Source organism: Hirundo rustica, chromosome 6, assembly GCF_015227805.2.
Source record: "Hirundo rustica isolate bHirRus1 chromosome 6, bHirRus1.pri.v3, whole genome shotgun sequence".
Lineage (NCBI taxonomy): Eukaryota > Metazoa > Chordata > Aves > Passeriformes > Hirundinidae > Hirundo > Hirundo rustica.
The window spans coordinates 51537511-51554167 of record NC_053455.1 but is presented as its reverse complement, the minus strand read 5'-3'; the positions used below and the strand labels follow the sequence as shown (position 1 = coordinate 51554167).

General features: G+C 35.1%; 1 protein-coding gene across 1 annotated transcript in view; it reads left to right on the top strand.

Annotated features, from left to right (window-relative positions):
- The window catches only part of PDE3B (phosphodiesterase 3B), an 82294-nt gene extending 67203 nt beyond the window's left edge, over positions 1-15091 (top strand). Inside the window, exons 5-16 of the mRNA XM_040067857.2 lie at positions 2337-2443; positions 2609-2819; positions 3353-3426; positions 3947-4050; positions 4794-4928; positions 6424-6535; positions 7260-7373; positions 8991-9190; positions 10565-10768; positions 11003-11164; positions 12486-12735; positions 13076-15091. Of these exons, the coding sequence (XP_039923791.1) occupies positions 2337-2443; positions 2609-2819; positions 3353-3426; positions 3947-4050; positions 4794-4928; positions 6424-6535; positions 7260-7373; positions 8991-9190; positions 10565-10768; positions 11003-11164; positions 12486-12735; positions 13076-13302 (1900 nt within the window). The 3' untranslated portion in view covers positions 13303-15091. The remainder of the gene's footprint in view (positions 1-2336; positions 2444-2608; positions 2820-3352; positions 3427-3946; positions 4051-4793; positions 4929-6423; positions 6536-7259; positions 7374-8990; positions 9191-10564; positions 10769-11002; positions 11165-12485; positions 12736-13075) is intronic.
- The last annotated feature ends 1566 nt before the right edge of the window (positions 15092-16657 follow it).

The window sequence follows — 16657 nt, the reverse complement described above, 5'->3', positions numbered from 1 at the left end:
CAGCATAAACTGGAAAAGTTAATGATGTACTATGCTTTGTAACTCTGGTTGATCTTACATAGAAATCAGGTCATGCCGAGGTTAGATGGTGTGCTCTGTCATGGTAAGTAAGCCTTGATAGAAGCTTGAGTAGGAAATGAAAAAAAAGTCCAACATACGTGATTGCAAAACAAACTAGTTTGGTCTCTAAACTTCTGTTGGCTTCTTCCTTCTTTTTATTTAAAATATGTATCACTTAGCAACTTCCGTATACCCATGCATAATTAAAAATGTGAGACAATTTTCTTGTGGTTGGTAGCCACTGGTTGTGTGTATTATAATGTTTATTATTCCTCCAGTCATCAAACAAAGTGTAAGATACTTTAAGGTAGTAATCTCTTCTCTACATGTTAGTAAATATGGTGCAACTAGAGCTTTTATTTCCAAAATTAAGATAAGATCTAAATTAGGATTTAAATGTGTGGGCTTTTTTCTTTTTGTGTAATGTATATTAGTGAAAATTCACACATTTAATTTTATTTAAATGTATAAATGAGAATGCCTTTGCTTCTGAAATCTGTAAAAATATGTGTGGTTTTGCTTTTCTTGTTTTGTTTGGTTTGTTTGGTTGTTTGGGTTTTTGTTTGTTTGTTTGGTTATTTGTTTTTGGTTTTTTTTCTTAATGGTTCTATATAGGTCATAAGGAAAGCATAATAGATGCATTTTTTTAAAAAAAGTGAGTTATGCTGATAACTGGTAATTATTAGTAGTGGATAGAAATTTATATACACATGTGCAAGAATTTAATTATCGGTCTTCTATTAAAGTGAACCACTTAAATAATTTGGCCCTTTCAGTGGTTTTTCCCCCTTGAATAAAATATGATCTTTAAGTTTTTACATTGTAAAACTTAATTGTAGTTTGTGTGTGGAGTATAATTGAAGATTCTAATAAGAGCAGTAGGAGTCATTAAAATATTATATTTCCATGCTGACTTGATGCTCAGTGTCCAGATGAACCTCCCCAGTTGTATGCACTGGAAATAACCAGGGACCAGAAAAATTGCTTTACCTTAGTAAGCCTGGGATTTCAATTTGAGTCTCAGCCCTCTTGCTGCAGTCTCAGTGTACATTTACACAGGGTTTCCTCACTTTCCTTACTATTCAAAAGCAGTTCCTGGGAACTTCTGGGTTTTTTTGTATGCAAATTTTTGGTTTGGTTTCTCATTCAAACACAAGTTCAAAATATAAAGTTCTTCCTCATGTTGAGGTGAAGCTTCAAGTGTTTTAGTTTATGGCCATTGCTGCTCCTCTTCTTTCTGAGCACTAGTGAAAAGAGTCTGGCACCATCCCCTTAGCCCACCACTGAGATATTTATAAACATTAATGAGATCCCCTCTCAGCCTTCTCTCAACTAACCAGACTCAGCTCCTGCAGCCTCTCCTTATATGGGAGATGCTGCAGACCCCTCATCATCTTTATGGCCTCCACTGGACCCTCTCCAGTAGCTAGAGATACACAGAAATAAATCCATGTTTATTCTTGAACTCATTTTTCATATTCATGTGTTTAAACTAGCAATGGGAGATCAAATATTATTTCCGTATTGGACTTTTTTTTTTTTTTTTTAAACGATCAGCTAAAAGAAGATTAAATCTGTTTTGGTAAATTCTATTTTCCCCTCCTGAGATTAAAGAGTTCTATGAAAACTCTTTTCACTTTGAAGTAAACATATGCAGTTATTTTTAATTGCATATTACATTTTTGGTCACTAAAGGAAATGTGATTTTAAATTCTGGCGTGAAATTTTGTCCCTAGAACAGCAGATGGCAGGATTGAGCAATTCAGTTGAAGGATTTTGCCGCTGAAGCAAAATACACTTTGATGCCAAAACCAGCTTCAGGTTTAAGTTTATAATACATAAAATAATTAATTGAATATGCAAAATTCATGTGGCTGTGTAAAGTTTTCATTGTGCTTCTAAAGTAATAAATCCTCAGATCTGTTAGGAAGCAGCCTGCTTCAAATATTAAAGGAAAGCGGTGTGTTAGAAAGTAAAACCTATCACACACGGTCTGAGTATATTTACTGCATCATTTTACGACTGTGTTAGGTTTTTCAAGTTTTTAAGTTTTTAAAGTTGATTTCATTCAGTACACAGCAGTTTTTATTTCATGTGATTGACATATATTTTCTAGCTGACTTTGCATTTGACTGCTTTGTAGTATTCTCTCTTTCTTGAATGGTGGTGGACCAGTCACTGGGCAGTGTAGCTATTTTAAATGAATTTTATTTAATAAAAGTGGAAGACAAACTAGGGAACAAACAAACAAACAAACTTTACTGTTTTCTTTTCAGCCAAGGATCTCACTCAAATGGGTCTTTTGGTGCAAACTTGCTGACAATACCAAAGCAAAGATCATCCTCTGTGACCTTGACTCATCACATGGGTCCCAGGCGAGCAGGTAGGATCATGCAATTTGTAATAACAGGGTGGTACAGCACAGGTTTTTTCATGTAAACACAGCACTAAAATAACATCGGCGTGTCCCTTGTTGTTTAAATCCAGTCTTTGTAAACAGCAATGACTTTATTGTCATCTGAACCCCATGTGATGTTTGTTTTGGAAGGTGCTTCTCCCAGCCTGAGTCCCGTGGGTTCACCAAGCCACGGATCTGTCTCCAGCGGGGCTTTCAGCAACTGGTCACCTGTAGAGTTCCCTGACACTGCTGATTTCCTCACAAAACCGAGCATTAACATACACAAGCCTCCAGGACACACACCTAGCTCTCCAGATTTTCAGCAGCCAGTTAAAACACCTGTAGGTTATATGTGTAGCAGGTACTGTAAACTCTGTTATAATTTCAGTCAATTCGTATGGGTTGAAAAGAATGCAATTAAAATGAAAAAAAAAAAATCAAGACCTGTGCCCCTACTAGGGTTGAAAAAGGGCATAAATCTCATAATAATCTGTAACTGTGTTAACCAGGGGAGAATAAAGAATGCTGAATATATGTCGCTGCTTAGAAATGGCCCGTCCTTCTCAGCAGCTGTTATTGTAGATGAACAATATTCTGTGGAATTTTAGAAAAGGAGGGTTTCTTACTTGGGAATCGGATTCTGTGTTTCTGTATGTTTTCTTGGTTACAAACTCTACTTTAATAATTATGGGGTCTAAGTCTGAGGGAGGTGATGTTTGATTATTATCTAAGGACAGATTAAATCAATGTGTGCCAAATTTAGTTCAGTTGTTGAAGGAGTCTTCCTAAGCCTTTTTAAAAAAAGTAATCTGCAGATATTTTTCAGTAGAAGACAGCAGTAGCAAAAGAAGAAAGTTACTGAATGTTGTAAATATTTTTCATGTATTTTGTAAGCTGTGGACGTCAGATACTCAAGCCTGTTCCAATACCAGAACCAGACTTTGCAGAATACAGAGACAGAAAATCAGGTGGGATTTCAAAATAGACAAATACTTGATATCAACTTACTGCTTTTTTTTTTTTTTTCCAAGCCAGTTAAGTTAAAGTGTTACTATTTCTACATAATTTTCCATATATTTTAACCTATGTATGTATTTTACATTATTTTGTGCTTTAGAATAATCAAAATAAAACAAAATATTGCCTGCTTCATCGTAAGGATTTTAAAACAAACTTCCACTAATAGCTTTATAGCTCTGTACTCCATGTATCAAACCAGTGCTTTACCAACTAAGCTAAACTAATCACTGAACCAATTTTTTAGTATAAAAGCTATGCTTTCAGCTTTTCTTAATCTTCAACTAGGTTTTGTCAAATAAATTTTGTCCTTTATTAATTTCTTTGCATATTTCTTAAATAAAATGGTTTACAAACAAGCTATTACTTGTATTTCTGTGACAAATCTCTATGATCAGTTGAAAAATATTAACCAGTAGTAATTTAAAAATCAATTATTGATATAGTATTTCTGTATGTGTTTTCTTTAAGGTGAAATTGCAAGTGCTAACATCTCCAAAGAATCTTTCCACCATACAGAGAAGAGGAAAGATGAAAAGAAGGAAATGGTCGATCAAACACAAAATAAACTGCTTGTAAGCATGTAATTGCAAAAAACCCAAACACTTGCAATTGCTTTTCTCAATTCAGTATTTCTTTATCATTTCTAACTTGCTGTGAAGAGACCTTTACATTGCTAAAATAGTAATTTCTAAGGGGTTACGGTGCATGATTTGAATTCAAATTTTCGTTAAACAATTGTTTATCTTGCATAAATGTCACTAGCAAATGACAGGAAAGGTTGTGATTGTATTGATTTTGCTGATCAGTATTGATTTGTGTAGATTTAATGTTGAGAGGGTATGCTCAAACACTGATTGGCTAATATTTTCTTTTGGAGGTTTATGAAAGATGCAGCAGTTGCAGTGAGATTTACAAATGAATGTTCAATACAGTGCTATTAACATTTTGGATTTGCACATCAGGTGTTTTAAAAGCTTGTCCAATTAACCTATTCTTAAAGCTCAGAAAATCTTTGGTTAGCCTATGCATATTTTTTGCTCTGTTTTATTAACTCATCTTGTTTAAAAATATATAAGAAGGAAAATTTAGCACCATCTCAGAAAGCCCTGGAATCTGCTGCCCAAAGCAGGAAAACTCAAGCCTTAAGTGTGCTATTTGTGATATTGATTTATAGTTTTCTCATAGCCGTAGTTGCAGCACCATTCAATAAATTCACTAATGATTTATCATTTTCAAGGCTTTTTTTGCCAGCACAACTGATAAATTAGTTTTCATTGTTGTTTTAGAGATGATGAAGTGTCTTAATCTCATACAGGTGGAACAGAGTTCTACATTAGAAACAATGTTATTAGACCATGATTCACTAATGGAGAAGATGAACAATTGGAATTTCCAAGTTTTTGACCTTGTAAAAGAAATGGGAGATCAGTCTGGAAGGATCCTTAGCCAGGTTTGTTGTCCTTTATTATATGGAGGAGAGTATGTAAAGCTGTCCTTTATTGCAGCCATGAGGAAGTTCTGCAGTTAACATTTATGCGAATGCTATCTTGAAAAGCAGATACATGACTTCTCATGTGCTACATGTCATTGCAAACCATAAATAAATGGCTTATCTATAGAGAACGTGCTCAAGTTTTTCTGAATTTTATTCTCAATGTAAATAGGTTAAACTCACACTGATTAGGTTTTGCAATAATCTGCCATTTTCTATGCAAAATTACCTCCTGCTTTCAGAATTACTACTCTGTTTGTGAAACCATTGCTTTTTTCTTTATTTCAGTAAAATATTTCTGCCAGCACTACACCTGTGGGGGAAGAGAAGTGATCTTTTAGGCATTCTTTTGCCTCTTGAGCCTACAAATGAGATTTATTCCATGCTGCTTTCTTCATATCATACCCTTTTTATCTCTTTCTGATTTATTACTAAGCTCTTCCATGCAGTTTCATGTTTGCTGAAGCCAGACCTGCTGGCAGGTGCAAGAGTAGGATTCTGTTTGCACTTCCTCAGCTTCTCCCTTTTGTCAAGGTCATCTGGAAGCTTCTGTCTCCTTCTTTACAATGAATTTAGCAATCATGGAGCTTCTGATTTGACTACTAAACAGTTTTATTTCCAGTATCTTAGTTTTCCACCCTGGAATGATATCCCCTAATTTTGCAGCTCCTGCTCCTCTGAGCATCTCCCACACTTCGGAACTTCTTGTTCTTCTCCTAGGAATTATTTTCCTGTCTAGGAAAAAGAAAATTATAAAAATGAGTAACAGTGACTTGTTTTAATTTTTTTTTTTTTAAATATTTGCAGCCTTGGAGGGACATTAGGCTTTGAAGTACACTAATGTTACACTACATGTAAACCTTAATATATGGAAGTTCTGAATACCTTTTTGAAATACTTCTTGATTTATCAGCTCGTTTTGTTAAAAACATTCTAGATAAAACATGATAAAGGCAAGAAATAAGATCTCTTTGCCAAAGTCTCAAAAACAGCCACAGTATTTGGGGGGGCTGGTGTTGTTTATTTCTCTTTGTTTTATTATTAATGACTCTGCTGTCATAATTTAAAAAAATTGAAGTTGTGAATAATAAGTCAGAATATAATTTTCTTCTTTTTAGGTCACCAATGGAATAAAGCATGCCTTATTTAGCCTTATGAAAAAATTTTGGGGTACATCATTAAAAATCAGTTGTGCATAGAATTATCAGTAATGAAATAAAAGCTTTTATTGTTCTTTATTGAGAGGATCATAAAAATCCACATTTTTGTGCTAAAAATGTATTAAGCATATCTCTTTGACAATAGCATTCCGATAATCTTTAGTGGAATTTCAGTGATTTCCATGTCTGTGGGCAAGTAAAATTATAACAAACAAGAATATTTTTAGAGTTGAAAAAGCAGAGCATGCATTGGTACATCTTTCTGACTTTAATTAATTTCAATCTTTATTTAGGTAACTTATGCCTTGTTTCAAGACACTGGCTTGTTTGAAATTTTCAAAATCCCTGTTCAAGAATTCCTGAATTACTTCCGAGCGCTAGAAAACGGCTACCGGGATATTCCCTGTAAGTGCTCCCTGGCGACACATGGAATTTTTATGTCACTGTCTCTCTTTTGGTGTGTGCATTTGCATTTCTAGGCAGCTTTGTGTGTTTGTAACAAATGCACTTGACAGAGCTTAGAATGGGTCAAATGAATTGCAGGGCAAAGTGGGTGGACTCTAAAAGTGAATTTGTTAATTTGGAGTTTGAAGATAATCTTAAAGTATTTGAATTAGTAGTTGAATCATACAGGCTGAAGTCAGTGGGAGAATACTTGCTGATTTAACTGAATACTTGCTGAAATTTGGGTGAGGTCCTTAATAAAATGAGAAGAAAATAGAGAATTTTGATGGTACTTATTCACCTTGCTGTGCAGGGCAGCCAAGTTTATTTGAAAATAAAACTAAAAACGCACTTCCCCACGCCACTGATGTTTGCCCAGCCCAGGTGCTTGTAGGCATCAGATTGCAGGCCATGCTTGTTTCTCACCATTATTGATTTAAAAGGCCATTTAATCCCTTCCTGAGGCCCAGGTAGGATGAAGTATGCATAGCCAATGTTTGATGTTTATCTAACTGCCTTCTTAAAAATGTTCAGCGATACATATATCTGCTGCTAACATTTTATAATTAATCAAAATCTCACTTGTAATACATTTTGTACATTTCTTTTTTTGTTGTTGTGTTTATTATTCCTTTTGATGACATTTCAGATAATATTTTTTTTATCATATCTTGCTGATTTTCAGACCACAATCGTATCCATGCCACGGATGTTCTCCACGCAGTGTGGTACCTGACCACACGGCCCATTCCTGGATTTCAGCAAATCCGTAGTGAGCATATAATGGAGAGTGAGATAGGTATGTATTCACACAGCTTATTTTTGTTGTGCTGAAGAATGTTACAATGAAACTACATCAGGTAAACCAAATTACTCTGGAAGAAAATATCTAATTATTCTTATGACTCACTTTTTTTTTTTTTTTGTACTTTTATATAAGGCAGTAGGAAAAAAAAATCACAAAGCACACACCATTCAGAAATACTATGCAATTGACTTTTAGAAAAATTATTAGATGAGTAATGGTTAGTTTGTTAGCCAAGAAAACTGGTTCACTTAATAAATTTTCTATGCTGAATGAAACCTCTGTATTCTGCCATAGTCAGGGTATTTTTAGCATTTGAAATACATTAGGCTAATATTTCTTAACTTTATTGGAAAGTTAAATAGACTAAAGAAATACCAAAGTATTTAACTTAATTGAAGTTCTCCTTAATGGCTTTAGTATAAAAATTAATATTTTAGAATTCTCTGTTAGGTATCACATGCAGACTTTCAAACACTGAAGTGACCACCCCAACAATAACTGCATAAGAGCATCCCTGAAAAAGGAATAATACCTCCAAATTCAAATTTTGTGTGAAGTTATTCCAATTAAACTTGCTTTTGTGTAGTCTCTGACTTCATAGAACTAACTTTTGAATTTAAAATTTGTAATTTTTACCAAACTATGTCCGGTATGAAAAGGGTATTAAAAAATATTGTAAACCCAGCATTTGATGCTAAATGGTTTGTATTTCAGAAAAATGAAAAGGGGAAATTAAGCACTGTCCAAGAACCCTGTGTTATATGTGAAGTAGAAAAAGACAAGACCCAAGTCATGTAGCTTTTAAAGGGCTGGAATTTTCTCTTTTTTCCAAGTTTGTCCATATCTATTGATTGCACCCTATTGCCTTTTCTTTCTCCAAGTGTTAAATGGGTTGGGACTGGAGACTTAACTGGAGAAAAGTGATAAAAAGCATTTTATTCTCCTCTACAAAGAAAGATAAATTAAAATAAAAAATTATAATTTTATTGCTTGGAAACTCTGCCAGTATAAATATTTTCAGGCATTTAATCCTTGCTTATTCTATTAAGGCAAAGGAGGTCCTTTTATATTATGCATTGATAAAATAACTGCTATTCATTTTCCTTTTTTTTAAAGTAGTGACTTTGTCCATGGTGAAGAGGATAATAAAACTGTGAATCTTCTTATCATGCAAATGTTTCTAAATTAATGCAGTTAATTCCTTTTGCAGTAGTTTCCACTGTCCCCCTCCAGATTTTCCTGTAGGTTTGCAAGTTCAAGAAATGGGAAAATTACAGAAATACAGAGGAAGGTGCTGATTAATCTTTTCTTTCACTAATTCAGGTTGGAGACAAACAGTGGAATGCTAATGTTAATGCTACAAAATTGCAACTCAATGCACTTCAACTTTTCTTCAAAATCGTTACTTATCTATTAACACTATTATGACTTTTATTTTTAAAAATATAAGTCTTTGCCAATTATTCATTGTTATGATAGCAAGGATAACTGTACCATGTTTGTAACAGTCTCAGGCTGTCTGTACATGTTTATAACATACCTCAAATGTGAACGAAGTACTGTTCTAAAAAATATTCTGGTTTTGTACTTTGAATTTTTATTTTTTAGATGAAGCCAGTGGTATTGCCCCGGTTCAAGTCAGCTACACTTCTTCAAAAAGCTGTCCTGTTACCGATGACAGTTATGGTTGTCTGGCATCAAACATTCCTGCTTTGGAATTGATGGCTTTATATGTAGCAGCTGCCATGCACGACTATGATCATCCTGGACGTACAAATGCTTTTCTAGTGGCCACAAATGCACCTCAGGTCAGAACATCTTCACACAGAAAATTACTTGTTTCTGTCTGAAATCAGTATAAAGATTTTTTTTCTATTCTATATCCCTAAAGTAAGTTATTTAGGATTTAAGTATTTAAGGCTTGATTTAAGAAATGGGGAAATTAATGTGTACTCTACTTGTGCAATATTTTTATTTTTCTTTCCTGTTAAATTCTGGTGTGTTTTGTATGTATTGTTTGTGTATCCATATATTCATTTGTGTATTGTGTATTCAACTTTGAATTTGCAAAATTGAAAATAACATAAATCAGTGCAGGATAGAGTAAAAGATTATTTCATAGAGAGATGGCCCTACATCTGTCTAAGCATCTATGATGGCTATTTGGATCTCTCTTGGTATGTTACAGGCAAGAAACTTAAATAATAATAACAACATCAACAACAACAACAGATTAGAAACTGGTACAGCTTCTTAGGAGATAAAGACATTGAAAGTGAACTTTCCAATCAGTTTTCAATAACTCCTTATTACAAAGAGAGTTTAGGATGTAGGCACTTGTGTACTTCTGCTGGAAACAGCATACAATGAGGAACAAAACCAAACAACACAGACATCCATCACAAAGTTTCAAAAATACAAGCATTCTTCAAAAAACTGCAAAAATCATTGGGAAAATTAAGTTTTTTTCAGGTTCTGTTTAATTGATATTGGATTGATTATTTTCTGTGTTATGTAAATATGGAAGCTGTGAGTAAAGTCTGCTACTGTTTTTTTATTTTAGTTAGCTCATTTGCAGTTAAAATTTCTGCATCAGCATTAAACATGGCCCTTTGAAAACCAGTGATACTTTGCACCATTTTCCGTTATGACAGTTCTTATGTGTTTTGGTGTCCTTTTTGTGGTGGGTTTTTTTATTTGTTATGGTTTATTATTTATTTCTTTGTTTTTGTTGAGTTGGGATTTTTGTTGTTTTGGTTTTTTTCAACACAGTTAAGAGGAAATAAAAGCATATACTCAGATTTCTTTCTTTTTTCTTGTTTTCTTTTTTACATCACTGTGTGATGTAAAACACTCACTGCTCCACACATACATTGTGGAAACTCTTAAGTGTTTTGTGTATGTGTGCCTACAGTCTGAATGCAGCTGTCACTAAGACATTTTTAAGGACTTCTAGAAAAACAAAGAACTTTGCTAATTGTTGAGTTTTGGGGGGGGCGTTTACCTCTTCTGTCGTTTCCATATACTTAACCCTCAAACTAGAAGACAAAGCATATTTTTTTTTATTTTTACCTAATGTTGTTTCTGGCTAGCCTTTAAACTTCAGAATATTTAATTATAACTTTAAAAATTCCCTGCATAATTTATTATTCTTTGCTTTTTTTTTTTTTCTTTTCTTGTAGGCTGTTCTCTACAATGACAGATCAGTCTTAGAAAATCACCACGCTGCATCTGCCTGGAATCTTTTCTTATCACGACCAGAATACAACTTTTTATCAAACCTTGATCACGTAGAATTCAAGCGCTTTCGTTTCTTAGTGATTGAAGCAATCCTTGCCACAGACCTCAAGAAGCATTTTGATTTCCTTGCAGAATTTAATGCCAAGGTTTGTTCAGCTTTAGTGTCTGCGCTGATCTGGTCTTGATATTCCAACGTTATCACTGCTTCTCAGTAATTGTTACTTTTAATCACATGCATTTAAAGATTTATATTATTTAAATTAAGCTATTAAAATGCAAGTAGAGTATTTCCTTTGTACAAACCAGCTGTAGATGGTTTGTAGCTTGCCTAATTAACCCATGGCTGAAGAGTTTTAACTCTATGTCCGTGCCTACCCCAGGTCAATGGCATGAACAGCAATGGCATAGAATGGAGCAATGAGAACGATCGCCTGCTGGCCTGTCAAATATGCATCAAACTGGCTGATATTAATGGCCCAGCCAAAGTCAGGGACCTGCATCTGAAATGGACTGAAGGCATTGTCAATGAATTTTACGAACAGGTGGGTATGGAAAGAGCAATTTTCACTTTTTAATGATGAGCAGATTATTGATTCTTTGTATTACCAGTGATTTAACTGAAGTAAGCTTTATTCCTTGTTTAAATCTTCAGGTAAGGTATTTCCATCTTCTCATTATGATCTTTTAGTTTCTAATAATTGTGTTAGAAAACAAGCTCCCAGCCAATATTCTCCATTTTTCAGATAATATGGGATTTTTGATGAAGAGAGCTTCTTTCCTTAGGATGATGCTTATAAATCAAAATAACTTCTTTCACTTTTGGAAGTTAAGTTCACAGATGTGTTTCTAGGTGAAAGATTATGTACAAAATCTACAAGACTGAAAATGTATGTTCAGCTCTAGGGATATCAGGTCCATGGAAGTGCTGAGATAAGTAATTATAGCTCAGATTTTTCTATGAGCAACTGTTCAATGTTTTTCTTCTCTAGTTTATAAAATGGAAGAAAACGACAAAAAACCAAAACCACAACAGCAACAACAACAAAACAAATGAAAAAAAACCCCACCCAAAACAACAAAACAAACCACTTTACTCTGGATGTTATAGCTCATTTCATTCTTCTGTGGCTTTGCAGGGCATGCCATTACCAGCATGCCTTATAGCTGATTATTCTGCCATTTTCTCTGTTCATCAGCTCAGCAATTGGAGCTGAATCTCTGCCTCCTCTGAAGCCATCCTGTAAAGGCAGAGGAATAGCAGCTCCAGGAGAGCTAGTTCTCCATCCCAACACAAGCAAAGCTGGAGGGAGGATTATGGACTGTGCAAGTCTGAGTCATAATGCATCTTTATTTTAAACTGGCCTAATTATATTTTCATTCATTTAGTCCATACAATCACTCTCCCCAGTAAAAAGATACACTGCATCTGATGGTTCATGGAATCACAAAATATGCCGAGTTTGAAGAGACCATCAAGGGGTCATCAAAGCCTAACTCCTAGCCCTGCACAGGACACCCCAAAAATCACACCTTGTTCCTGAGAGCATTGTCCAAACAAACACTTCTTGAGCTCTGACTGGCTTGGTGCTGTGCCCACTAACCTGGGGAGCTGTTCCAGTGCCCAATCACCCTCTGGGTGAAGAACCTTTTCCTAATATCCAACCTAAACCTCCCCTGACAGTTTTGTGCCATTCTATCCAGTCCTGTCACTGCTCACTAGAGAGAAGAGATCCATGCCTTTCCATGTGCTTCCCCCAGTGAGGAAGCTGGAGCTCACTCTGTTCATTAAAAGTAGTCATTAAAATGAGACTTTAAAGCTAATTTTGTGAGAAATTTTGGTAAACTTTTCCATTTCTTTTTCAGGGTGATGAGGAAGCAAGTCTTGGATTACCTATAAGCCCCTTCATGGATCGTTCTTCTCCCCAGCTTGCGAAACTGCAGGAATCTTTCATCACTCACATAGTTGGCCCCCTTTGTAATTCCTACAACGCAGCTGGGTTGCTTCCAGGGCAGTGGGTTGATGAGGAGGAGGAGGATGTAGAAAGCACTGAAGATGATGATGGTGCACAGTTAGAGAGTGATGATGAAGAAATGGAAGATGATCTTATTTTAAGTAAGTTTCTGTGTTTCTGTTGGTGCTTAGTTGTCCTTCAGTAGCTTCAGACATAGCAGTGGCAATTGAAATTGTGCAGTACGAATCTCATAGATTTTGCTTTTACGCTGCTTCATAAATTTTCCTCTTTTAATAAAGATTTTGATGCTACCAGGAGACTTGCAATTTAAAAGTGAAACTTGTTGGTATCCTTTGCCATGCCACTGTTTAAATATTCAGAATAACCATCCATGTGCCTTGCTCAAATTTACCTCTCTCTTGCAATGTGCCATTGGTTTTGTATGTGTAAAATACAATTACTCAAAATGTCAAACAATCCAATATGCTTATAATTTTACAGAAGCTCAAAGAAAAAAAGGTAGACGAATATTTTGCCAGCTAATACACCACCTCAGTGAAAATCACAAAATATGGAAGAAAGTGATTGAGGAGGAAGAAAAAACCAAAACGGAAGGAGCCAAACTGCTGACTGAAATCTCATCTTTACCTCAAGCAGATGACATTCAGGTTATTGAGGAAGCTGATGAAGATGATGAACGACAACTAGGAGAAGACAAGACATGCTAAGGGAACTCCAGTGGAGTCCAGTGTGATGACAGCCTATGTTTTTTCCACTGTGCTGACTTCAGCCCAACACAGTTCGCATAAAATCGAAAGGCCTTAATACTGTGAGAGGATTCCTTTTACTCTGGTGGAATCCCACTCCTATGCACTTTCGTCACACAGAATACAGAACTTTATTCAGAGATTGAGTATTGTGTACCCTGATGCAAAGTTCTTTATGCCTTAGTTGGTATAAAATATCCTGATATAATGCTGCCTTGCTCAATATGGAACTCTTCCTTGAGGTACCTGCAGTTTTTTAAAAAAACATTCAGTGACTTTGATTACCAAAGTGGCAAGAACTTTTCGCTAACAAGGAACCGCGGGATGAATCCTAATGCCTTGAGTTGCTTATTTCATGTTGTTTTTGAACATGAATGAGAGAAAAGTCTGTGCCTACATGAAAACTATGTTACTGCTGCAGTGCAAGCCTGTTGTGGGGTGTCTACCTATATTGCAGTAGTGTGCTTCTTGTAGTCATCTCAGAGCAACTGTTCAAGGACTGTGACATACATGCTGAATTCTGGTATTTGTGGTTTAAAAAGAGGAAAGAAAATCCAGGTGCATCTATTTCTGATGCTTTTTATTATTGTGCATAATCTGATGTTTTATTTTTGCAGAAAATATTCAGGTTTGCAGTGGATGTTCATGATAATTCATTGAATACAAGGCCATTCTCATCTGTCACCTTGCTGGTTTGTGGTAGAACATTAAAAACCTGTTCAGCTACTTAAATTATGAAGGAATTTTATTATTTTAGTCCTAAGTAATGTTGTATTTCCTGCCCTTACTCAGGTTCATGTGTAAAAACAAGTCAACCCACATAATAGATTTTTATCTTGCACCTATTTCCCATATTAAATTTTAAGGAAATAAGATCGTATCTCATTTATTCTTTGTATGTAAAGCTTTAAGAGAACTAAAGTGTTTGTTTTGGTTTTTTTTTTTTTTTAACATAAACTACTGCTTCAAAATGGCTTTTTTAATTTGCCCTACACTTTTTCTTCCATCACAGACACCGCTTTTATTGCCTTCAATTTCAAGGTACATCCTGAAATACACATGTGGAAACCAGAAGGTGGAAACTTTATGTAAAGCTTGATACAAGATAAAAATCACTGTACTGTACTACATTTTAGATTGTTGAGTTTTAAAATAACAAACTTGCACATTCCACCCCAATGTATTTTTAGAAACACTACCATTATAGGTCTGATTTGTAAACAAACAAAAAAGTCATAAATTAGGCTACAGGTAAGCAAGCCACAGATAAGCCTTGTTTTAAAAGTGCTACTTTTAGTACTAAACCTTTAAATGCTGTGTAGTTGGACTGAATAAAACCCAAGTGCACGTGTGCTATTTCTAAATGTGTCTCAGCATATTTGTGTTTGCATCAATTGACTTGGATAAAAAGAGATAACCTTGTGTAAACTGTATTACACTATTTTACATAGATTTTCATTCTGCTATTTCATTGGCCAGTTTAAATGACTGAAAGATTTGGGTTGGTGTTTTGGTTTTTTTTTTTTGTTGTTTGTTTTCCACTAATAAGCCTTCTTGTGGATGCACTTAAAAGACCACTAAATGTGGTTTTGCTGTATCTTCAGTGCCAAATTCCCCTTTGCTGCCATTATCACTATCACTGCAGGTTTTTTTTGTAACATGAGCAGTGTTAAACCAGATATTTCTGTCTTTAATAAAATGTTGCACTATTGAAGCTGGCACTTACTGATCTTACACCTGTATTTTACCTTTCTTTGGTCATATATTCTTCTTATAGATAATGTGAAGAAAAATTCTGATTCTTTCAGTATGCTGTATTCTCAGCCTTTTTTGTTTAGATAGTGTGTTTGTGTACATAAAAAAATAATTTTAATATTGTTTAATATCATTTTGCTTTTTCTGAAAATATGATACTAATTAGTTTGCCTTAAGTTACTGTTCTATTATTTTGCATGACAAGTTTCCATTTTTAGTTTCCCTTAAAAAGTCATTATTTAAAAAATAACAAAATTATAACAAGGTAAAAATTAAGATTTTATCTTTTACTGGAGCATTGGCAGGACTTAGATGTGGTGACATCTTTGACAGCAACTGTCTTATCACAGGTTTCTCTTAAACTCTTTAGGAATACTGAAGCAATTTTAAAATCCAGTAACAAGCAGCAAAGCTCAGTGTTTAATAAAGCGTAATGCTAATATGTGTTTCCAATTAGATATTTCCAAGTTGCAATAGCTTGCTTCAAAGATATGTTTAACTATGAATGTGTTCTAAGTCCACATTAAAATGCCTGGGTTTTATGTGTGCACAGTAGGCGAGTAATTGTTACTCTAAGAGCAAAGGGAAAAGACTGGAAAGAAGTTAACAGACTGGTTCAGGGAATGTTTGCAGAAGTGGATGTGGCTGTAGCTAGCGGTGTCTTAAATCTTTCAAAAATGGTAATGGACGGTCCTCTGAATGTTGATTGAGGCGTTGTCCAAAATAACATCTCTCCATATTAGGCACATCATTCTTTTATCTGTGATCACACGTCAGTAATTCACACCTACCAGGGGATGCTAAGTAGTGCTGAAAACCACACAAAGGAGCGCACTTGAAACACTTTCTAATGCAACACTACCTCTTTTTTTTTTTTCTTTCTCTTCCAAGAAGTAGACCAAATTAGACTACACTGAAGTTTATGCCATGCAGACTACAACTTTTCTGTATATTATTCTCAGGTTTGAGTCTTCCATCTTCTTTTACAACGTGTGTTGGATTACTTGCACCCATACACGCAGAACTAGACTTACCAAGTTTTCTATAAGGACAAAACTCTCTCTGTGCTTTCTGGACTCCTTTGGATGTGAAGGAGATATGCTAAACCAGTCAAAATGAATAACTCGGAACCTCTTTCTGTGAGTTCTTCCTCCATGAACAAAGTTAAACGGTGAGTGTAAGGTTCAAAATGAAAGGAATGGTGTAGCACTGCTCAAGGTAAGTCTAGACTAATTAGAGCACTAAAGTTTGTGTAAGGCCTGATTTCCTCTGTGCATAGAACCATTTCTTTGTATTTGCATCCAGTTTTAACCACAACCAGTGGCAGGTGACTCAGCAAAAGGAGTCAGCAGAATGCAAGAGCTCAAAGCTTTAGCTTTGGTGCTTGCTCCTGGTATAGATGTAGTTGGATCTTGGCTTCTGAATCCTTCAAAAGCATGGATAGAATATGAGGTAATCCAGAGTATGTTATTGCCCATAGAGGGGGTGTGGTGTCCCCCTCACAGGAGATATTCCAGAACCATCTCAACACAGTCATGTACCATGTGCACTGGGATGACTC